This window comes from Corvus moneduloides, chromosome 6, assembly GCF_009650955.1.
Source record: "Corvus moneduloides isolate bCorMon1 chromosome 6, bCorMon1.pri, whole genome shotgun sequence".
Classification (NCBI taxonomy): domain Eukaryota; kingdom Metazoa; phylum Chordata; class Aves; order Passeriformes; family Corvidae; genus Corvus; species Corvus moneduloides.
In genome coordinates this window covers 60,104,121-60,129,393 of record NC_045481.1, presented here as the reverse complement: position 1 = coordinate 60,129,393, position 25,273 = coordinate 60,104,121, and the positions used below count along the sequence as shown (strand labels likewise).

The 25,273-nt window shown below is 40.2% G+C and overlaps 1 protein-coding gene across 3 annotated transcripts in view; it reads left to right on the top strand.

Moving 5' to 3' along the window:
- NELL1 (neural EGFL like 1) overlaps nt 1-25,273 on the top strand; it is a 366,267-nt gene that overhangs the window by 102,323 nt on the left and 238,671 nt on the right. For all 3 annotated transcript variants that reach the window (XM_032112441.1, XM_032112440.1, XM_032112439.1), the window contains exons 5-8: nt 14,409-14,505; nt 21,345-21,417; nt 21,647-21,729; nt 25,039-25,173. In XM_032112441.1, coding sequence (XP_031968332.1) covers nt 14,409-14,505; nt 21,345-21,417; nt 21,647-21,729; nt 25,039-25,173 — 388 coding nt within the window. The remainder of the gene's footprint in view (nt 1-14,408; nt 14,506-21,344; nt 21,418-21,646; nt 21,730-25,038; nt 25,174-25,273) is intronic.

The window sequence follows — 25,273 nt, the reverse complement described above, 5'->3', positions numbered from 1 at the left end:
GCCCCCCTGCTCTAGGCAAAAAGGAGTTGTCAGGGATTTTCTGGAGAATGTTTAGATTCAGATCAAGCAACTGTGTCGTTGTCCTTAAATAACCAGTGGTACTAATAAATATTTATATATATGTGTGTGTATGATCAAATAAACTCTGCTGTGCATCTTCCCAGATTGGGCCTCTGTTCGTGCCTGTGCTGTCAGGAGATTTGCAACCCCTAGAGGCTGTCAAGTCCTGCAAGATCTGATTTGTCTTCTCTGGGAATTAGTTTCAGCTGTAGAGTCTGTGTTGTTTCCCATGGCACCTGACTGTCCCCTGGGATGCTTGCCCCCTATGACAGTGACAGCACAGAAATATGTTGCATTTAATTGTGTTGAGAAGAGTGAGGGAATAGCATGGAGCCTACAGTTTATGAGGTGGCAGGTACTGTATCAAAATGTATTTATTGAAAATTTATTTGCAAAATAGAGATTCCAAGTTGTTCTCTGTGTGTCTGATTAATCTGGAGAGGTAAGCCTGAAAGGTGTTTTATTTTTTTATTCTTTTATTTATCACCAACCATAGGTACTCACCTATTCAGACAGTATCCATATTCCTTTACTTGAACTCTGTCTGTGGGCATAGAAGGGAGAAAGGCGCTTTGATGAAAAAATTAATGTTCTTCAGTGAAAATCTGTGCTGGAGTGCCTTTTGCTGTGAATACAGCCTGTGGTTTTGATGGATACTCTTAGCTGTTTGATGGAGGGGGTTGGTAAGAGCATAAGAGAATAGATTATAAAACTGGAGCAGGCTTGGAAGTAGTCTCCAACTGAAAAAACATCTTGTCTGCTTCTTTTATGTTAGAACAGCGCATTAGGGAATAAAAAATGCATGAGCAGTGAGAACTTTTTAATTGGAAAAATAAATAAAGTAACATCCCCCAAATATGGGAATCCAAGACCTCTGAGTTCTTATAAATAAGATATCCTGGCTGCCAACCTGAGGTTTTCAACTGATCTAAACAAAGTTCTATGACTTTAATTAAAGTGTAATAAATTTAAAGAAGGTTAAGGGATGTATTTAAAAGAGGGATTTGCTGCTTTAGTTACTGTAAAACAATTCCTCTTGAGAGGGAAAATGGCGTGGTGGCAGTGCTATGCAGCTGGGTAATTTAGTTTTGCTATTTGAATATGAGTTTGTGACCCAGATTGCTTGTCTGCTCTCCAAGCTGTAGCAGAAGCTGTCAGAGAAATGGCTGCTTGGGTAGAGTGGTGTAATTGTGCATCATGGGTGCACCCAACTTTAGATCTGTGGTATTGTGGACTGGAAGTTAATTTTCACCTACCAGTTTTCCCTTTTGTTTGGGAGAAGGGCTGTAAACTGTTTAGCATAAGAGAGATCTCCAGCTGGCATACCACATCAGCTGCCATCAGTCTCTATCATTACAGTTACTGCAGTTAACTGCAAGGAAATGTTGAGGATACATTCAGCATTATTTTCTTTTTAAAGAAGCTTTTAAATAGCCAGGGTTTTTCACTGAATAGCTAATGCATCAGCAGAACCGTAGGACGGATGTGACCAAAGCCTGAATGATATGTTTTAATCCAGTCCCCAATTACAACGAAAATTTATTTTTTTATCCTAAAAAAATCATTTGAACTCCTTTGTATACTGCATTGAGAGAACTGTGAGAATGCATGAGTGTTTATGAAAGTGCTGAAAAAGTACTACAGAAAAAAAATGGTAACAATCCATATCTGTGCCTGCCTTAGAGCCTTTGACCACTCCTAGAAGGCAGCAATCGCTTGTAAAGGTACCTGGGCACTGAGCTTCAGCAGAGAGGCCTCACAAAGCTTCTGCCCAGCATGGAATCTGCACCTGCTTTGGGCTCCTTTTGGGAGCTGATCCAGGTGCTGCTGATGTCGGTAGAAGAGGAGCAGAAGTCATTCTCCAGGAGTTTGATTAACGGTCTTCCATAGGAGCTTGGGGCAGAGTTTTAGGGACCTGTGGATCCAGAGTTTGATACCTGCAAAGCCCAACTACTGCTGAATATAGACTCAACAAAGGTTTTTGGTCTTGTTTTCCAGCCCCCCCCCAAAGTCAGAACTGGGGACCTGTGGTGCTTTGTGGTGAATTGTAAATGTTGGTAGACAGGTCGATGGCTTCAATAGGACAGGAATATTGTGTTGTGCTTTACCATTAGCATCTTGCATTTCTTCTATTTTTATGCTCTGGGTGTGTCAGAGAGAGAGGATGGATAATGGTAGAGGGAATGATCTTAAATCAAGACTGGGAAGCCTCAGATAATTTAGTAATTTCCCAAAGTGTGTGGCTAAATTCTCAAGTATTTCTACATTGGTCCAATATACATGTGGACATTTTTAATGTTAAAAGAAATAAACCCTTAAATTGTTGTGGTTAGTTACAAGAGCAGTCTCTGAAAATTTAGCTTGCATATGAAATATATCTGGATATTTTTCTATGAATTTTTTTCAGGAGACATTTCCTGTTACTTGGCTCTATTTTCTTTTTATTTGTTGGTGTGGGGGTCATATGGACAGAGAGGTGGTCATAGTAATTTAAGGGTAAACCAGATAAAGCAAATGTTTTGAGCTTTTTCCTTTCGGATTGTAAAAACAATTATCTTGCTCCAGCCAGGCAGTTTAACTGAGATCTAAGAAATAAATGAACTCTTCCATTTGAAGTGGTTAGCTAAACTCTGGAGTTTAGAACTGCAAGTCACATAGGATAATACTGGAGCTGAATTGAGAAAATGATAGCATAATTCTAGTTAAATACTTTTGTAAAAACATTAGGTCTTTGCCAAAGAGCAGGTGAGAACCCCTCTGAACTATTAAAAAGCAGACTTGAGATTTGAGTCTTCATATAGCAAGTAGTACAGAGCCTTTCCACAAGATCTGAAACCTCCTGAGTGTGGTGGGGCATGAGAGGGCGACTGGGCAAACAGGGCGGAGACTGTTGAGATCTGTGAAACCAGCCCGGAGTTTTATGAAGGGATTTAATACTTGAGGTGTCTTCCTTTGGCAGTTCAGCACAGTTGCCCAGAAGGTAATTACTTCAGGAATCCAATCTTTACAAAATCCTCAAGTTGACTGCTGGGACGTAGAGATTGCTTGACTGCATTTCTTAATATCCCAAAACCTGACAGTTCTCACTAGTTCATGATTTGGTGACAGAAAACTGACAGCACTCTTAAGGGCTGTGGTGCAGGATCAGTCACATTTGTTCCTTGGGTGTGAGGAGCTGGAGGCACGTGGGCTGCTCAGAGGTGGAAGGTGTCAAAGCTTGGAAACATCGAGTGGGGCTCTGGGGTGCCAGGCAGTGGCATGAGGCTCACAGCAGCAGTGATGTGTGAACAGGTCCAGCCAGGCCTCTGTGGTGTTTGGATGGTCCTGCAGTATGTAAGGGGGTCAGGTAGGCTCAGTGCTGAGTGTGGGGACAACAGAGTTTCTGGTTCTGTGCCGTGGGCATGAGCTGCTTGGCTAATGTGCCAGCTGAGGGAATGGCCAAGGCAGTCCAGCATCATGCTTCAGAAGGGGAGGTGTTTCTGCGAGTTGAGTTCCATTTCTACACAGGTAAGTGTTTAGTGAGCTAGTTGGTGTAGTTTTTTGGTGGTGTGGGTTTTTTAATGGGAAAAAAAAAGTCAGATATTAGCATAGGCTTCCACTTGAAACATTTTAATGATATGAAGAATCCTTGTTGTGATCTGTGTTACCAATGTAATGATACATTGAAGAAGCACTAAGGAGGAAGATGGTAGTTTGATCCTCGGCACAGGAACAAGGTAACATGCAATTGCCAGTCCTGTAACTTGTCTAACTTGTCCTTGTATCTGAGACCAGGCAGTAAATGAAAGAATCACTGAAACTGCATTACTTAATTGGGCTGCAAATTTAGAGACATTCTCTTCAGCACATCAACAGTGAAAGCAAATAACGAATAGCTACCACTGTGCCAACTAGACTTTCTCAGCCCAAGATGAATTTTTCTGTGTCACACCAGCTACTTACCTTAAACTTCTCTGAAGGATGTGCCATGCAGTATCCCTGGGGGACAACCCAGTGCAGTCTGCAGTGGGAACTCTCACTGACTAGAGCAGAACCACACTTTCACCTCCCCAGTGTGTCAGATGTTGTGAGAAATGTGCTGTCCCTGCAGAGTGCTTTTCTGCCTGTCTGCTGGCAGTTCCCATCTAAATTTAATTTCATAACCAATATAATGGCTTGTTCTGTGTTTACTGTATGTTTCATACACCTCCCCAGTCATGGCCAATTAGTTATTTATTAGTTATTAGTGGAGAGAGTGTAATGTTACCTTTCAAACAACCAAGACTAAACCGGACAGTTGGAAAATACCATGGGAAAAGGGAGGTGTGGGTTTTCTGATGAACGTGCAGGAAGAGCTGAGGAACAGGGAATGAGGCCATGGGTTTAGTGTTACAGAGGCAGTGGCTAATGGGGAGGAGGTGTGGCAGCTCCAGGGAGAGCTGAGTGCCTTTGCGCAGTGCTGAGACAACACCAGGGCGCTGGCATGACTGTGGCAGCAAAGGCAAAACGAGCGATCCTCAGCCTGCAGTTGCCTTCAGTCACTGCAGCAAATTGGCTCTGGAATATGGATGAGGTTATTTTATGATTATATACAAATCCTTTAGTGGTGACATGAACCCCTTGATGAGATGATCCTGTGACAAGATACACTGTAAAGCAATTAACTTCTCAGCAGATGTGTTTTTGGAAGGGGGGAAGAAGCTGTTCAGTAGAAAGGTTTCTTGTGGCTGACTGAATTTTAAATTTATCTTTTGTAGCAGTGCAGAAAGAGTTGAAATCAAAAGCCTGGTTCTTCTCACAATTGCACCTATCTTATTGTACTAGATAAATCAACTTTGGGTTTGAGAGGAGCCTGAGACAAAGGAAAAACAAAAGGAAAGACAAAGACTGCATATATTTTGTGAAGAGGGGCTGTTCCAAAGCTGTAAAAGCTTATCATGCCTCAGGTTCTGCTGTAACTGCCAGAGTGAAGATCCGTGTGCTGCGGGTCTTGGGCCAGGGATCAGCAGACCCCTTTATGTGGCAGGCAGGTGAAATAGAAGCAAAGTTTCAGCGCTGCCAGTTCTCACTCAGTAAATGCCTTGTGACAAACCCCAAAAGCAATCTTAGATTTTTTTTATTTTTCATGACAAAATGAAGATGGAACAAGCCATTTAATTGTGGTTTTACCTCTTTGTTCTTGCAGAATTTTATTTTGGGGTTTGTTTTGCTGCACGACCTTCTTTGTGCCATTATTTTGATGCACATTCTTCCTCTTTTGCTTTCTGATGTAAGATAGGCTTAATTGGTTACTACTTGTTTCATAGATACTCTAATACAGTTTTTTTATCTCAGATGTATCTTGCTCTAAGGGTTTCTTGTTTAATTTGTGGGAGAGGAGCTTTTCTTCTTTTTATATCTTGAAAGAACCCATTGAATTAATTTGTTCCTCTTATTTCTAGAATGTGCTTTTAATTGCTTAGACTTGGTTTGATGATATTTTGCATCTGGGATGTACTTGGAACATTTGGTTCATCTGATGGGGTTTTGGTATGATATTTGGTATGGTAACAAATGAGTGTGCTGTGCTTTTAGCTTTCTTGTTAACAGTTTGCTTTATTCAGTGTTCTGGTTTAGAACCTGAGCTTCAAAGCTTGCTGAGGTTAAAGGGTGTCTTTTAGGGACCCTGTGAATTTTATTATTGTCTCATTTATATTTGTCTCCTTGACTGTAGTGGTGTAGAGGTTTGGTCTAAAATACTCATTACTGTTTCTGTCAGGTCACAGAGGAAGCTGTAATCACCCCTTTGCAAGAACATCACTTCCGGGACTATGCTTGCTAACCCATGACAAGTGGATATTTGTGTGCACCATAAAAACCCTACTGCTATGTGTTTTATGCTCCAGTAGCCAGATAGTAATAGTTACTCACAAGTGGTAGAGAGATGCTAAAATGCCTTTGGAGAGTCAGATATTTGTTTGAAAAGTGGCATTTGATCTATGTAGCTCTCAGCTCTATTATAGAGATGTTTAAAGTCCTGAATTCACATTAATCCATAGAAGTTGTGCACACTGATTTTTATAAGAAAAGTCTGTATATGTAGATGACATTCACCTCAGCACTTCAGAGGAAGAATTCTTTTGACCTTAAGTTCTGCTGAATATGGCAAAAATCATCATCTTCACCAAAACCTGTGACAAGGACACTGCTCTTGTGCTTCTGCTACCTGTAGATTATGGACAAGTTTTATGGGCAATGCCAGGGCCAGGAGCCACATGCTATTGAGCTCAGATTTACCTGAAAGAAAAAGGTTGCTGTGTGGTTTAGTGCTGTTAGGCAGCTGAGCACCACACAGCTGCTGCCTCTGCAGTGGGATGGGGAAGAGATTCAGAAGGATGAAAGTCCAGGGGGGGAAAGGTGTGTTGAAATAAAGCCAATTTAACAGGTAAAGCAAAGCAAAATAAAGAATTAATTCACATCTCCTATCAGCTGGCAGGTGTTTAGCTGTTTTCCTGGAAAAAGCAGGGCTTTGTCTCACATCGTGGTTACTTGGGAAGACAAATGCCATAACTCCTAACATCCCCATCCCCCTTCTGTTTTCCCCCAGCTTGTATTGCTAAGTGTGATGTGGTATGGCATGGGGTATCCCTTGGGTCAGCTGGGGTCTGCTGTCCTGGCTGTGTGCCCTCCCAGGTTCTTGTGTGCTCCCAGCCCCATTGCTGGTGGGGCAGTGTGAGGAGCAGAAAAGGCCCTGACACTGTGCAAGCACTGCTGAACATCAGGTAGAACCATGGGTGTGGTACCCACACTGTTTTGGTCACAAATCCAACACATGGCACTATACCAGCTGCTTTGAAGAAAATTAACTCTGTCCTAGCCAAAAGCAGCAGTTGCCAAAGCTGAGAAGTGTGATAACTTTTTGGGTATCAAACCAGCTGTCTTGACACTAAAATCCCTGCTCTGGATCCATCACATGTAAGATACAGTTGACCTCATAGTTTGGCTATTTTTTTTTTCTCTGCAACTCTTGACAACCCTAAACAAATGGCCAAATTTCATCTCTGCTTAGTGTCTCACTCAACCTATTTTCTGGGTTTTTTGCACCTTCAGAAGTGCTGTTTTTGTTATATGAAGATGGGTAAACACTGCAGCCTTGTAGACAGGCTGTTAGGGCATAGACACTCTTTACACTGTTGTTGTCAGGAACCATTTGTATCTGTTTTGTCATTTGCAAAAAAGTTCATAATATTGACCTTGTTTGTAAAGGTGTTGCAATCTGCCTCATGTTCTCCAGATGAAAGCTGCCATAGAGGCAACAGATGCATTTCTGTCCTTCATGGGGCCACTGCTGCGTCATATAATGGGTCCAGTCCTCTGCTTTGCATCGATAATGATGATTTGTTTTAGTTTAGTGCTTAAGAAATGCTGATCAAATTCATGGATATATTTATAGGAAACTAAAGAGCATAATATATTTTGTAATGAAAGCCCCACACAGGCAGATAATATATCTGTGAATTCACCCTTACTCAATTGATGTGTGGAGAATAAACACCTAAACCTGACGGTGAAACGTGTTGTAACCATTGTCACTTGCGTTTGTGTCGTTTCCATTTTGTTAGTTACTCTGAATTTTTCTTGAATGAAAAAAAGGAGAATTTTTAAAATAGAATTTTATTTAGGTGAATTTTTATTTTTAAATTTGGATTTGTATTTTGAATAATTAAAATGAATAATGAAATATATAATATGAGTAATGAAAAATAGAGTACATTAACTTTCTCTGTGATTATACAGGAAAATCAATGAAATCATTTGGGTGACAGACCTTGAAGAGAACGTAAACTGAGTATGCACTCTTGAGTCTTTTACCTAACATGTGCTGTTACTGGAGACCTATTTTTTTTCTCCGAAAGCTGTACAATAACTTGATTAAATAGCTGGCAGTTACTATTGTATATTCAGAATTTAATAAGAAAAGGCTTTCCTCATACTCCAAGATTTTAATCTAAATTGCTTTCCTGTGTTAAGTGGTTGTGAACTCCTATACTATGGCAGAGGAGATAGCACCAAAAAAAATCAAAATTTCTCTCGGGAAGTTTATTTTTCTGAAAAAAACCCACTGGAAACGGAGTGAATAATTCAGTTAGTTTTTCCAGAACTGAAGGCATGTCAAATAATGCATCCTATCTGTAAGCACTATCGAGAAAATCCAATCACATTGGTATTGACACATTTTCATTGGGAAGCATATAGAAAATGGGTTGAAAGAGAAACACGTAAAGATACCCTAGTATTTATTTTTAGAATGAATTCTTAATCTCTTTGGAAGAACAGATAGAAAGACAAATGCCAATATTGCACCTTAAAGCTAGGAACTGATACAATCAATCAGTTTCTCTATGCAGGTGGGTTCAGAGAACACGTTGGACAAACTGCTTGAAGCTGCTGATTATTTTTATACAATGGGCTGTGTTAGGAGGCCTCACTTGCTATTTCAGAGGTGTACTACGTTTTTGCAGGCTCAGCTGGAGATGATAGCAAGGGTCAAAGGTGGTCAACACCCCTGCAAATTAGGTTAGGAGAAAGATTGATGCAAAACGGGGAACTTCCTTCTCTCCTCTGACTTTCTTTACAGAAGTTGAGAGTGCTGTTTCAAAGACTGCCATGAACAGAACTTTTCTATACCCTTCAGTACATTTAAAGGATCTGAAGATCCAGATGGATGTATACAGGGTAATGAATGGTTGCAAGAGAGTGTAATTTTTGAGCATCAGGCTTTGAATTGCAAAAGTCTGTTTTGATGATTCACCCTGATGTCAGGAGGGGCTCCTGTGCAGCTGTTGGAGGGGCCTTCAGAGAGTGATTCATTTACTGTGAGATGAATCACACCCTAGAAACACTTCATTAAATAAGTGAGCCTAGAGAACTAGCTCCACTGTAGGTATGAACTTTTGAGACATTTAAAATTGGGTGTGATGAATTCAACACCTGTTTTCTACACGGAAATTTATAGCTTCCCTCTGAGGAGGGACCCCAAAAAAAGGAAGCCCTGGGCTTTTATACCCTCACAGTCTAAATCTCTGTTTTAAGCCTGATTAATGCAGTTCAGGGCTGTGTGTGTTCACAAATTCCACAGAATATTCTGAGTTGGAAGGGACCCACAAGGACCGGAGTCCAGCTCTTAAGTGAATGGCCCATAAGAGGATCAGACCTTCAACTCTGGTGTTATTTAGCACCATGCTCTAACCAACTGGGCTAATCTCAGGGTTTTCATATGCAGCCTGCAAGTAGAAGAAGGCACGTTCCTATTTTAGTAACCTGCTCATATTTTAGACATGGAAGAATTTGAAGACCTCATGATTTGGTGTGGTGCTTTGTGGTGACTTTTGAGTCGCAGTTTATTTTATGGTTCAGAATTTTAGGCAGTAGCACCTCCTGATCAGTCCATGTTGGCTGATGTATCCGAATGTGAGCAGACATAAAGTTTATTTTCATGTTCTGCATGAATATTGCAGCAATTTCAAAAATGCTTCTGGCATGGCAAATACTGTATGTGTGACGTAGAGCTGCATCTCCACGAAAGTGGAAATACTCTTCAAGTGTTAACTTTTGCTTGTGAAAGTTGTGTGTAAGAAGTCATCTCCACTGCAAGAGACAATTCCATGTCACATTTTTTCCAGAGGGAGTGTGACCCAGTGTGTGAGGCAATGAAGAAGCCTCAGTCATGGCCAGTCTAAAGGCTTAGATCTTGGGCAGAGACTCCGTCTTTGTGATCTTGGTTAATCAGCCTGTCTGTATTTCAGTCTGCACATGTATAAAATGAGGGTATTTCCCTTTTTTTTTCTGTATTAGATATATACCTTTATACCATTGTATATTTACACAGTACAAAGATGCTAAAAAAAAATTTATATTGAGGATGTGGAAGGGAGCTGTCTCCTTGTCCAACAGAGCTTGATTTCTAGAGAAGTTCTTCCTCTATGCAGACCAAGATATGTGTGTGTATATTAGGATGCAAATATTTTAATTATGCCTCCTTTCAGGAATCCACTGATTATTTTATCGATATTCTATTTTCTGCATATTGTCCTCATTATGGCAGAGACGCCTGTTTGGAATGTGTCCACGAGAGAGGTGTTTCTGGTGATTGCACAAGAATGCTTAATTAATCAAAGTGTGCAGATAGGGTAGAAATACAGATACAAACCATGAGAATATAATGGGTATTTTTTGATTAACAGGTGTTTTTCTTACTAGATTTTGCTAATCTGGTCAGTGGTTAGTGAATGTATTCTGAGTATGAGTGTTTCAAGACAGTAGGATTGGTTCATTGTTCTATTAGCCAGGTTCTATGGTTTAGCTTCTTTGAAATATGTTGGCACAAAGTAGGGGCAAATCAAGCTTTCTCCTGGAAAGTGAGTGCAGCAATCATAAATCTGAAAGCCTGAAGTACGTAGTAGAGCTTCTATTAACCTGGAGACCTGGGTCTCCTCATGTTGGAGGGCTATTCAGTCTGCAGCAGTTTAGTGACCATAGTTCCCCTGAGCCCTCTTTCTGAGCATTCCTTTTCTTGTGAAGTGTATTGTGCATTTCTCTGTGTTGGTATCAAAGCCAAATGTGTTGGAAATTGGTCTCCAAGGAGCTCTAGACCAGTGCTTCATAAGCTGAAGTGTATAATTTAGCTATTCATATGCCAAATACAGAGTATTGGTCACACGGGTATAAAGCCATAGAAGGTGACACACCTCAGCCCAGAAAGTCAAGTAAGGGAAAGTGAGTGATGTGGAAGCTTAATGTGGGGGGTTTTTTTGTTTTGTTTGTTTGGAGTTTCTTTGTTTTGTTTTGATTTTTTTAAAAATGTTTTTTTTTAACGGATGTGCTTTTTTGACCTTTTCAGTTTCCCAAGAGTATAGAGGGGCTTACAGGAGTAGCAATATGTTGTGTGTATACTTGCCAGGGCTTTTTTTTTTGCTGATATTTAACAGCATACAATAATAAAGTAAATTCATATAGTTTGTAAATCAAATGGTGTCAACCAGAACATCTTTTGACATAAAAAGATAATCAAGGACCGATCTACATCTCATGCGCTCTCTTAACTCCTAAGACTGTTACTTCATGGGCACATCTATGGAAAAGAAAACAAACTGGCCTTGTTGATGTATGTGGAATAAGGCACAAACTAACTTTAATTAAGCCCTTAATTTCAGGTAAGTACTGGCTTCAGAAATGTAATTTGAATTAGAGTAGAACAGTAGAGGAATCTTGAGCTTTCATGTCTTACTGATGACACTTTGTGAAGAGACTAGGAAGAAGGTCACTACAGCCCTTTCCACGTAGGTTGAAAGAGTGTTAAATCATCAGAAAAGACAAGATAAGCCACATTAACCTGTCTCTGATTTGTCTTCCTAACTTGCTACTGTTGAACTGTCATATAACAATGTCAGGTTTTGATTTTTTTTTTTTAATATGCAATTGCAGATAGATATTGTAGAGTTCCTTTATCAACTTTAACTAGGCCAGGTGAATAAAAATGAAATATTCTTCAGTAAGTAGTGTTGTTGAACCTGGTCAGCACTGGGATTTTATCTATTAGCAGAAATAGAGTTATTCATTGAATATCAACTAGTCTTTTTAGGAGATGAGACATTTTCCAGCGAGGGCATTATTAACCAAAATTATGAATAAAGCTGTGCTATATATACAAAGATAAATTCCTAATATGATAGAGCAGTTTAGAGCACGTGCTCTTAAGGAGCTCATGCTCAGGGACCATGTCAGTTCTTTGTTCCTCGTTCAGTATTTTGCAGCAGTTCTGCATTTGTGTAGTTCAGTTTTGCATGAGGTATGACAGAAGGCCTCTGCTTACACTTTAAATTATTGATACAGTGCATGCAAGATTCCTGTAATTCTCAAAACCTGCTTTAAAAGAATATCATCTTGTTTTGCTGTTCGGACAGGTAAAACAGCTCAGCATGGTAATTTTATAGATAGACCTAATTAAATAGTAGAGAGAAGAATTTCCTAGAGCACTGAATGTATCATGCTCATGAAATGTGATGAGTTAGGGCTGATGATAATGATAATAAACTTTAGCAATGAAATTATGAGTATTACAAGAAGTCTTCTGATTCCTGTACTCACATTCTTAAGCTGTAATTTTCATATCACTGTTTTGTCCTTAGGTTTAAGATCTTTCTTGTTGTTTCTTTAAAAAAATGTAGTGTTAGCCTTTAGTTTTCTATATTGCTTCTGTTTCATCTTGACAAATGGTTTACTCCTTGTTTTGATAAGCAAAAGTGTGTGGAATGTAGGACTCTGTACTTTGACATAACTTTTTAGATCTTTCTAGAAGTTCTTTAATACTGGGATGTTATTCCAGACCTCTGCAAATATATGAATTTTCTAATAATGTGATATGGTGGGTTTGACCCTGGCTGGACAGCAGGTGCCCATCAAAGCCACTCTGTCACTCCCTTCCTCAACTGGACAAGGGAGAGAAGAAGATAATGAAAGGCTTGTGGATCTAGATAAGGGCAGAGAGAGATCACTCACCAGTTACAGTTGTGGGCAAAACAGACTACTTGGGGAAATTAGTGTAATTTGTTACCAGTTAAATCAGAGTAGGGTAATGAGAAGTAAAACCAAATATCTTCCACCCACTCTTTTCTTCTTCCTGTGCTTACCTTCGCTCCTGATGTTTCTCTGCCTCCTCCCCACAGATGGCACAGAGGGGATGGGGAATAGAACTGCAGGGGAACAGCTGCCTCCCCATGGAATCTCTGCTCCTGTGCCTGGAGCATCTTCTCCCCCTCCTTCTGCACTGACCTGGGTGTCTGCAGAGCTGTTTCTCTCACGTGTTCTCGCCCCTCTCCCTAGATGGAATTGCTGTTGCTCAGTAACTATTCTCCTTTCTCAGATATGTTATTCCAGAGGTGCTGCCACCATAAGTGATGGACTCAGCCTTGGCCAGTGCTGGATCCATCCTGGAGCTGGCTGGCTTTGGCTCTGCCAGACATGGGGGATGTTTCTGGCAGCTTCTCTTGCAGTCCTCTGCCACCAAACCCTTGCAATATAAACCCAATACCCATAGCAAGTACAACACGAAAAATCACTGATTACACTTAGTGAGCCTCTGCTAGAAACACCTGGAGTGTAATTGGGAAGATAACTGTGTGATAAGTTCAGTTGATTGACTTCTGGTTTTTTTTGGTGTTCGTTTTTCATGTGTTCATTTTCTAAAAGCCATAGTTTTAAAGAAAGAAAAATAATTTGACCACAGATAATTTCACCTCTTTAAGCTAAGGGTCTTGGCAGACTCAAAGGTTCTTCTCTTGGCTGTCACACTGGTGTGATTACACAGCAATTCATACTCCCTGTACACTGGACAGTAATAGAAAAAGATTTCATCATCTCCTCCATAATCCTTGTTAAGCATGCTGTTTTTGTTACGAAGCAGTAAGTTCATGGCTCCCTCTGATGTGACATGGCAATATGAGAATCCACGGTCAGTAACTCTGGCCTTGAATTTTTCATGTTCTGAAATGGTATCATTGTAGCGGCCTGTGTTCCTGGAAAAGTTGTTATGGAAACTTAAAGCTTTTCTAAAAATGAACAAACAAAACCCCAAGCAAAGCCTTTTTAGAATTCCAAATACTTTGTTAATTTAAAAATTGTGTTACAGCATTTTCTCATGAGTTAATTTTAGAAATTTGGTATGCAGATTGCTGCAGTCATGTGCGAGTTAATGCAGTACATAAAGGTTGGTTATGGACCAGGCATATATAATGAGGTCTCATTCTGTGTCAGACCTTTGAGGCCCCACACGTGACCACCCTGCCTGAGCAAATTCAGTAACAAGGGGAGAAAGTTCCACGTGCAAGGATGAATGACACAAATAAAGAGGGAAGAAAAAAAGGGAGTAGAGCAGCATAAAGTTTTTTTGTGAAGTCTATTCAAAATTCTGACCAGTCTGAAAGCCCCAAGGGGTTGTTGGATTTGGTTGGATCTTGTGTGTGATTGCAATTTTTCTCTAGGTAGGGTAGATTTTGAAAGACATCCCTAGACTAGGATGGTCCTATTTTATTTTTTTCCCTACTGTGGTGGGTTCTGGCATTGTATTTCTTTAGTCTAGTGCTGCACAGCTGTACAAGGAGAGTTTCATTTTTATGGAGTCTTCATATATCTGTGATTTTATTTATTTTTTATTTTAAAGTTGTAACATAATTTCTTCGCCATGATCAGTGATAAATACTGTGTTTAATGAAAATTTTTTAGGGGTTTTATTTTTGGTTCTGTTTTCCATCTTTTATTGTTACCTTATGTTGTCAAGGAAGTTTTCAGAGGAAAGAGAAAATCCAAGTAAATGCAATGTATTCCCTCTACAGGATTTATGAACGTGTCATTGATCCCCCAGAAACGAATTTGACACCTGAAAGCAATTTATGGCTCGGACAGAGAAACAGGAAACATGGTTTCTTTAAGGTAAGCAGATATGACATGGCACAGGAAGAAGGAAAGTAATGATGGGTCAACAAGATACTTCCAATCAGTTGTCTGAGACTCATGCAGTATGATATGTATGAAGTTTGGTAGGAACTGTGGACAGTTTGTAAACAGCTTGTTCACAAGGTAAAAGTTTCTGGTATTTATTCCAGTTTTGGATAACAAGCCACAGTGCAAGTGTTCATCTGTGAAAGGAGTCTATAGAGCAGCAATAGGCCAATCTGCCTATCCTCAGTCTGGGCATGGATTTGTTGCCACGGTGATTTACCACCCACTCGGCTTCCCTGTGAAGCCGTCAGTTCCTAAGACAATTTTACAAGTTGCCTCTTTTCTGAGGATGTCTCCCCAAAGTCCCCAGATTTCCAACAAGCTAGGACAATTATGCTAAACTTACTTCAGCATAGTAGGTAACAATTTTAATTGTGAAACAGAAGTAAAAGCCAAGTTTTAACTTAAATGATAGTCTGAGGGTTGCGCTGAACCTAGAGTGCATTTCATCCTCCAGCAGCTGAGCTGTCACTGTGAAATGAAATTGATAGTATTATTTTATTCTACAGCTGTTGGTTTTTTACCTCAGCTGCTTCCCACTATTCCACAGATGGTAAACATATGTTTATAGCTACACAGGAAAAGGAAGAAGTTATACTGGAGTCGCCCGTCTTAAATTCTTATTTTATGCAGGCAGTCAGAGCCTCAGAACTCTGGGATATTATATGTTTGTAAATTAATATTTCTACGTGTTAACACTTTGGAAACAGCAGGGTAGCTAATGATATGCTAATGAACTGACAATTTTTATTGATCATAATGAAAGCCGACAAGTGCCTTACTTTGCTTTATGCATGCTTGAATATTTTACTAACTTTCTTCAGGGCAGAAATATAATTGGTTGTGTTTTTTTTAATCCTGCTTGAGAGTTTCAGAAGTCTTACTTTTTTATGTTACTCATTGCAAAAACTTGGGATTTTGCCAGTCTGTGAAGAGTACACATCTCTTTCCATGTATTTATATGCTCAGCAGGATCTCCCTTTCTTTTTCAGAGCAATTTGTTTCACTGTTTCAGCATATAAAAAAATAGATATATTTTCCTTAATGTAAACAGAGATCTGCAGGGAAATAAGAGCATTAAAAAAGAATTAGCATTTTTGTATGTGTGTTGGAGCCATGAAAATGTGCATAGGGAAAAGCACTGGATACTCTTCTGAATATCGTCTCTGCCATTCCTGAAGTTTTCTTATTTTAATGATAATTGTTGTTTCTCTCCTTAAACGAGTAGCATTAAAGCACATTTTGGTCATATTCTCATACCTGTATTAGGTTTTAATTCTTTGGTATATCAGAAGGGGCAGGAGGGGGTATGATAGTCCTAAGTCACTGTCCAGCAGCAGCAATTTTTTGTGTCTGTGCTTTTGTTCCACATCATTATTTACAGTGATTATTCCACAAGCAGTCCTGCTGTACCTGTGGCCGTGCTGGGGAATGAAGTGCTCTGTGGTGTTATCAGGGGAACTGAAGTCTCACCCCTTGCTCCTGGTATCTCTTGCTGGTTGTAACTTGCCTGACATGGCCAAGCACTCGGAATTCAGCCAAGACAGTGGTTGTAGCACAGCAGTGGTGGGAGCAAGTTTGGAGCAGGCTTAGGAGAGCTTTTCTGTTGGCTTTGAAGGCAATCCCATGAACTACTTAGTTTGAAAGCTATGTGCTGACCCTTCAGGTTTGTTTGTGCAGCTGTCCCGACTCTGTCCAGGACAGGGTTAATTTTCGCAGTAGCTGGGAGGGAGCATGGCTGGGACATGGAGGTTATTCTATACCCCCTCATGCAATTGCAGGGGGTGAGGAGAACACCTTCTCTTCCAAGGAGAAAGAGTTCCTTCTGGTCGAGAAGACACAGTGGAAGGAGCCATCCAGTATTGTTATTACTGGGAATGTTTGTTGTGTGAATAATATCTTTTCTATACCTTTTGTTACTGATACTGTTACTGTTAATTTTTTTATCTCATCGCTCTGTGATCTTCACCTTTTGTGCCTCCAGTTCTCAACTCCTTCCTACCACAGCAGGGAGGGGTAGAGAAGGGGGATTGAGAGAGAACAGCCTGGGGCTTGGGAGAGTCTTGGTGGGGATACTGAACTGGGGAGTACCATTCCTAAAGCAGGACAGCCTTAACTGGTGGCCAGTGTGTGGTACGAAGGGTGGAAATAACAGAGCCTGAGCAGGTTGAAAGCTAATTTGATTTAAGCTTCTGTGGTATTAGGTATGGAGCACTGGCCACAATGTTGCTTGGCTTGTTCATGTGGGTGTGATGCCTAAGCCTGTATCTATTCCCTGATGTGCCCCTCGCTATGTTCTTTTTCAGTGTAGGGAGAGGGATCAGGATTGCTTTGTTGCTGTACTGTGTGATATCTGCTTATGACTTGATAACATCAAGGGCAATGAGGATCATTTTGGATGTGTGTTCAGTGTTGCTCTCCTACCCTTACCTCAGGTGCTTATGTGGGGAGTCCATTAATAATCATAACCAGTCTGTGGGGCAAAGAGGGGAGGATGATTTTCCACAGCTTTTCATCCCCTTTCCCTCCTTCAGGCCTGTTAAACAGCTTTTGAGAATTTTGAATTTCATTTGGATGTTAAGGAAAGCACGTTCTTGTTGCAATGTCTGCTGTGTTTTCTCAGTATGGTCTACAGTACCATGTTTAGAGTCAGGACAGAGATTTCTGGGGGGTTCATTCAGAGATCTGCCCTGAGGGGCAATAATCACGAATGTCATGGAACGTGGGAGTAAATGGGCTGGTATTTAGAGAAATTCTCCAGTGTTTTGGGAGTTCACCCCTGAACAGCTACAGGACTCTGATAAAGTGACAGTATTTGCAAGAAGAATGCTATGGTGACTCCAGAGAGGAGCAACTTGAGCAAAGGCAAACCGCTCCATGGAAGGAGGACCTGGGTCCTGGGTGGGTAATGCAGAGACAGGGAAACAATGTGTACCACAAGGGGATTTGACTGACTATAGAAATGATACCTGTGACTGTGTATATTTATGTATCTGTATCTATATAGTTGGAGGGTGTAGGATCTGGGTGGGACATAAGTGGTGTAGAATAAGAGATGGATAAATTAAGGCTGTCGTGGTTTATGAATGGTACTCCCCAATTCAGTAACCTCCCACCAGGAGTCTCTCAAATCCCACCAAATCACACCTTGATTTCTCACTCCTCCTTTCCTTCCCCCTCCTCCCTGTGATGGAATGGAGTTCAGAATGAGAGACACAAAAGGTGAAGATGATGGGTGTAGATAAGAAAAAATTACTGGAAGGAGTGATGAGATAAGAAAATGAACAGTAACAGCAACAATATTATTAACAAAAGGTATAGGAAAAGAAATTATTTACCCAGATAAACATTCCTGATAATAGATGGTACCGGATGGCTCCCTCCTCCACATTTTCTTGACCATAAGGAACTCTTTCTCCATGGAAGAGAGAGTCCCTTCCCCTGCCTCCTGCAATGGTATGAGATGCTGTAGAATAATCACCATGTTCCAGCCATGCTCCCTCCCAGCTACTGCAGAAATTAACTCTGTGCTGGACAGAGCCAGGACAGCCACAGAAACTCAGGGTTTGTTTCAGGGCTAGAGAATACCATTATCATCAGGTTAGGAAGCTGAAGCAAATGCAACTGAATGGAGAAAAAGAGTGCTGCCAGATATCCATGGAACACTCTCTAGGATGGATCTGATTGCTGCCAGGATCAGAATTACCTGCAGAATTTGCTTTATTGCTGAGGAGAACCCTTCCCCCTAAGGGTCCCCCCAAAGAGCTACTGCAGAAATGAGCTTATTAATGCATTGGTGAGAAGGTGATTTATGTTGCAAGACAGTAGTTTTCATAACTACTAGAGCAGGCTCTATTGATCCTGCTCATGTCTGGGGATTGTGTATTAGGTGCTTGAGAAGCATATTGGTATTTTTATTGCACAGTATCATGTATATAATTTATATAGTCATATGCCTCTGTAATAATTTTGGACTCAGTGTTGTATGGACTAAGGTGAAACTAAACGTAGTGCTGAGGGCAGCGTTCAGGTGCCTGGCATGGCTGCCCTGAGTGGAGCAGCACAGTGCTGATGGAGTGGAAGTCTGGGTGTGTTGGCATGGCTTTGCCAAGGCACAGGAGTTCCAGGCATGTCTGCTGGTGCCACCGCGGAGAGCCTTTCGCAGCGCTGGCCAGTGCAACTTGCACAGCTGTTTGGCTCACATTATCTCTGTGGGAGAAGTAGGTTTTAAAGAGGATGAAAGGCAATGGAGGAAATGAAAATGCAGAAGTGGAGAGCTCATGGAATATATGAGCCTTTTCACAGAATGTGGGAGGACTGTTCTATTTAGTAGATATCTGAGAAGTGCAATAAACTGGGCTTTTTGCATTATGTTCTCATGGAATGGGCTTGATATTTAGTGCTGCAGACCTGGATTTCATTTTGTAGCTGGTAATCTGCCTGCACCAGATGAAGGCTCTTCAAGCTAGTAAGTCCTGATGCTGTGCAGAAGCTTTGATTGTCATTAGCCAAATGTTTTTATTGATAACATAAAGGTGATGTCTGCTTGGGAAGGGAAAAACTGGAAAGATTTTGACCACTGACATTGCACTGTTAAGGACAAAATCCAAGCTCTTGGGAGCCTAGACTTAATGCTGAAGCAGGAATAATCAGAGTTTTTTCATATTTGTTACAATAATTATGGCTGTAATAAGTGTTTGCCTACAATGAAGTCTTTCTATTAAAAAAATACATCAGCAAAATTTCTGCCCTTGGAAAGTTTACTTCTGTGTTTGATCATAATTCTGTTTCAGATGGTTTACAGACCTAGAAGTCATCTGTGCTAGTGAACTGAAGTTCATGTTCTTATGTTTTTCCAAAGTAATACGCTTCCATGTAGCCAGAAATTACACATAAAATAGTTGTGTTTCCTCTTCAGGCTGTGTATAAATGCGAATCTGTCCAAAAGACAATTGAGCAGTATGACTCTGATGCAACAAACACATTTGAAGTTGACGATGCACCTAAAAAAACAACAACAAAAAAACCAACAAAAAAACCCCAACCTCCCCCGCCCCCCCCCAAACCCCAAAACCCAAAAACCAAACCAAACAAAAAACCCCAAAAACCAAAAACAAACAAAAAAAAACCTGAAGAAAAAAATCACTTCTCTCTGGATGGTGTCTCATTAGTTAGGTGATATAGTCTGGTGGAACTTCATAATCTCATTTACTCTTGGTTGAGCTTTTCACTGCAGAGGCTTAAGTCTTGAAATATATTTTTATGCCTCACCTTCTAATTTCTCACTGATGACTGCTGACAGAAAGTATGTAAAATGGCTTTCAGGATGTTCCATTTCCAGTGACAGTATTACTTCTCATTACTTATGGTTTCATTATTCTCATAGATGAAAAGGTTAATAAATGTATGTACTTATGCAAGAAAGACAGGGTGATCTGGTTATCTCTATTAATATTTTCAGTTAATATTTGATCATGAGACAGCAAGCAGGAAACAGTGCTTGCTGATTACATTCTGCTCTTTTAACAGATGATATAAATGTTAAATGTTACTTGCCAGGCTTTAAGGACTATCTGAGGCCTCTATTTATGGGTGGAGATTGAGTGCCTATGAGCAAGTGATGATGTCCTTGGTCTGCAAAATTCACTCTATTGCAATTTAACTGAAAATTAAAGCACAGTCTGGCAAATCAGTAATTTAATTAGATAGTAACTGCTGCCATGATAAATTTCTTTTCAGATGAAATAAATTTTTCTGTGTCTGTGAGGACATAGAGCTGTGTCACTGATGCCTTAAGGCATCATCACAACATCTGACTAACAGAGGAAGTGCAAATATCAGCACTAGAGATCCTTTGATTTCCCTTGCTCCTCTCCCTTAGTGGCCACGACATTATTAAAGCCAGTGGATTCTGTGAAGTAAGTACATTGCACAGTCAAAGATGCAGCAAAAGCTTCATCCTGAGCTTAAAAGAACAAACACAAGCTTCAGCATTTTCTGGACTGTCTGAAGTGTCCAGGGTTCTTTAGGGCCTGGGTGTGCAGGGACACTGGCCATCTGCTGCTTCCACTGGGGATGTCCTTGCAGGGCGGGGACGGTGCAGGGTGCAGCAGGCACTGGACCTGTGGGTTCTGCCTCCCCACTGTCATGCCTGGTTTGGTTTAGGAGCCCCATACAACCTGCACTGACTGGCTCTGACCTTCTGCCAGTCCTGCACAGGGCATCTCTATCTGCCTGGGCTAGAGAGAGGATTTAATTCTGGCTGATGGCACGATTACCCAAACTGCCTGTTGAGATACAGAGCAGCTAGGAGGCTTAATGAAACCAAGCAATGGAAGTGTAAACTGTTACTTACATCTGGCACTATGTACTTGTCTTTTCAGTGTTTGATTTCACAGCCTTATTTGGCTAAAAAAATAAAGAGTTTTACTGTGTTTTCTTTTTGTCTTTTGGAAAAGTGTGTCATCGGCTTGAGCAATGGATATTATTTCACTGCTTTTTTCACCAGTCTCACCCCATTTAAAGACGTTTAAGCAGCTTATATTTGGTGATTTCTAAAGACAAAGCAGTATTATCACTGTAATATCCAAACACTCAGAAAGATAGGAGGAGTTGTTCTATTTTGTTCATCTTCAGTTATTTTCCTCACAAGTAGAGTGAGCTGGTAATCTTTTTTTGTATCCACTGAAGAAATGACTTGTGAAAGAGCTTGTACAAATTTAAGTGAATGTTTGTAATCTGTATTACCAGTTTTCTCTTCTTTTACAAAGGGTATTATTCAAGATGTGAAAATCATCTTTATACCTAATGGATATATAACACAGTGTCCTAATCTGAATCGCAGTAAGTAGCAATCTTTTTATTCTCTCTGTTTTAGATTTTTCATACAGATTGTTTCTTTGCTTTAAAAATAATACTTTCAGGCTTGTTATTTTTGCATGTGCTGACTTCCAGAAGGCAAAAATTCCATATAAACAGATTCAGATAAATCTAGTATGACAGATTGTTGGTTATTTATGATTTATTGTGTCTTTTCTTCTTTTCTGTTTCTTTTTAATCTTTCTCTATTGAGCATGCCCAACCTGCAGTGATTTCTTAAGTCTGGTGCAAGGAATCATGGATTTGCAAGAACTCCTGGCAAAAATGACTGCAAAAGTAGGTACCTAAGCTTTTTTGTTAGTTGCCCATTTCCTTCCTTTCCTTCCCTAAGACAAAGATATTCTATATGCCATTCCTTATACCATGAAAATTATTCCAAATGTTCATGGTAGAGTCATTTTTTTCTTACTGTCTGCATAGTCTTATGGATATGGCTCCATGGTTGTTTCTTAAGCTTAATAATGTTTCTGTTCTCTGCTTTATTATTTGTAAGGTAGTGACAAAATACGCAGAGTCTGATGTTTTGTAAGAAGCCTTAGCTTGGTTTCCCTTTTCATGCTGAGGAATAAATGCAGAAACAAAAGGAATAAATGCAGAAACAAAAGAGTGAAATCCCTCAACAATTTCCTCACCATGTGATGCTATCAGAGGGGAGATGTTTTCTTGTGGGAAGTCCTGTGAAGTCTTCAGGACTTGGTGTAGTCTCCTTGCTGGGAACTGAAATGAGGCCCCAAAATGAAAATGCCTGTGAACCTGCTGACTGTGCTAACCTTGATATCACTTTTGATCAATGGTTTTTATCAGTGTAAAAGTTAATTCAGCTCCAGGTGATGTGGTGTGTGCTTGGGTTTGGGTTTTTTTTCCTTCCTTCTCCCCCCCCACCCCCTCCCCAGTTGGATCATGAATAGGATGAATGGGAATCTATAGAGTTGGGGATTTTTTGTTTGTTTGTTTGGGATTTTGGAAATTTTCTTTAGGCTCTGCTCCTACAGTACACAGGCAACCTCAGCGTTAGCCAAGGCCCTTCAGCAAGGCTGTGCTGAAGTGTTGGGATAGGAAACTGTGTTTTAGAGGTGACCAAACCCTTGATCTGTGTCAAAGGAGAATCTGAACACTTTTTGAGGTTAATGTTGGTGAACCATCTGGTTTGTGGTGGAGGGCAGTTAATTGTCTCTTTTGAAACAGCACTTACATGTTAATTACTTCGATTTAAGTGCAAATGCAACCAACCTGTAGATGCCCTTACTCTGAGTGTAGTTACTGTAGGAATTTCCAAAACAGGATTTGCATAGCAGTGCTGCTTGTGTAAAAACATTATACTGTTTACTGCACTGCCTTGAAATGCTCTTTCCCTTCCCAACAGGAAAGGGGAAACTGTGTTTTGGAGAGTGTGTGCATTATCCTGGCAGTCCTCTTACTCAGCTGACATGCTTTGGACAGGCTGGATCCGAATGCGAAATGTGAAGCTTTTAGTTCAGTTTTCTGCTTGTACTGTGAAAGGGAGGCAATTATTTTGAGCCCTGCTGGTGGTATGAGCAAGTTCCAATTATGCAGTGTACTGAGTAACTTGCTTTCTCTGATGTTAATTATAATTTTGCTTGCTAGTACTTTATGAGGGGAAGCAAATAACACAGTATTTGTACTGCAAAGACTCTGTGCTTTCATAAAGTGGTGCTGGCATAATCCATCATTGCAAATTCCTTTTCTGTTACAGCAGTCCACTGACTGTTTTGTTGCAGTTGTTTCCTGTTGTCCAGGAAAAATGCATGCAGAAGGAAAGAAAATTAACTTGGTAGACAAATGCAAGTTAAAAATGGGGAGTCTGCAGGGAAGCATTAAGATTTGTATCTGCCTTTTAAGTCCTAGCCACAACAGCTGCAAGTGGTACTAATGCAGATACAAGTATATTTTGTGGGGATGATGCATGTCAAGGCTTTGCAGGGCTGTGCAGCTGCCCACAGAGATCCTGTTTGGCAGGGCAGGTGGTCAGAGGAGGGCTTGCTAATGTACAGCAGCGAAGATCCCTACAGATCTGCACCAACAGATGCTGAGCACGAACAAGATGTTTTGAGAAAGTGGTTTGGTGTCTAGTTGTTGCTTTTAGGCTCCTCTATATCCAGGATTTCATCCTCTCTCTCAATCTGTGTTTGGTTACAGCTGTATCTTGGCATTGAACAGATGAGCAAGTGTTGTTTGCAATGAATGTGTACGTGCAGTTTATAGAAATTAAAATTATGGAGACTCAGGGCTGGGCTTGCCTGGGAAGGAAGTATCTGGCTACTGGTTTCAGACTCAAATAATTTTAGTAGCTGGGAAGTTATGCAGAATGACAGCAGGAAAGGAAGGTTCCCTCCTGCTTGGGCTGTACCTCTCCTGAGTCTGGTGGGCTCGGGATGGGACACAGGGCCTATGTAAGTGCTCCAGCAAAGCACTGTCTATGGCAGGTTGTCACAGAATGCTACAAAGGGAGCATTTGATCATGACTTGTAGCAAGCTAACCACCCTTATGTCCTCTTCTTACCTATGTTTGGTAAAGACATATAAAGACTAATAAATTCTAGCATTTAAAACTTATTTTATTTTTGTCATAATTTTAATTAATTCTGAATCTTTCCAGTAGATATCTTCAATTGATTTAATCTTGTGTCCTTAAGTAGAGACACACTGTATGTCAGGGTGTTAGAATCTGGCTAAAATGTTAATTTGCTGCAGGAGAAAAGGATTGTGTTACATTGCAGCATTCCCTACTGCTGTGCTAGAGTACTGTTAGTTCCTCTTTAAAAATAATGGCTAAAATAATTCATGTGGCTTTAACAATCTGCTGAGATCAGTCTGGGCATCTCCTGCACTTCTCTGAGTGGAATATAACTTCTTTTGGTAAATTATGAGCCTCCACTAGGGTGTGCTTTGTATTCAGATGTGTTTGTTACATGAAGACTTCCAGCACAAAACTTTCTACTGAGTCTTTCCTTGCTGGAGGTGAGAAAGGTTCAAGCTTGACTTTGATTAAAATCAAGAAAAATTAAGCAGCTGAGTTCATTTATGGACTAGGCAGTCTGGTTTATTTGCATCATGGGTTTATACAGCCAGGAATAGTTCTATGAATCACAAAATTTTCCATGTAAATTTTGACAGTCTGTTTTTTTTTTTTTTAATTTTAGTTTTATTTTTTTATTATTTATTTTGCCAGAAAAAAAAAACTTTTTTTAACAGAGACCTGTCATCTTTCAGTTATTTGGATGGGCAGGGAAGGAATGCACGTATTTACTGCTAAGTATTAAGCTTGTATTTCTGTTCTAACAGCAAGGCATGTTCAGAGCTAGCCACAAGCTCAGGGTTTACTCCAGGAGCATGGTTTCTCTATTGATCCTAGTGTGGGATGACCATGATCTAACTCCATCAAAACCTGAGGAATAGGATTAGTTTATACCTGCTGATTTCCTGGTTGAGTGTTTTGAAGACTGTAGTCAAAGCTGGTTTGGCTAAATATAAGTATACTGGTTTTTGCTTTTTTAAATAATGTGTTTAGTGTGTTTTTAAATAATGTGAATTGCAAAAATCTCATCAAGTTACTTTCATTTATAGTTAAATTATGCAGAAACAAGACTGAGTCAATTGGAAGACTGTCATTGTGAGAAGACTTGTCAAGTAAATGGATTGATCTACAGAGACAAAGACTCATGGGTTGAAGATGATCACTGCAGGAATTGCACATGCAAAGTAAGAATTTCTGAAGAGTTTCAAGGATAGGATCTAATGGAAATGTGAAAATGGCCTTTGAATACATAACGTTCACTCTGAGAATTATTATGTATTTAGT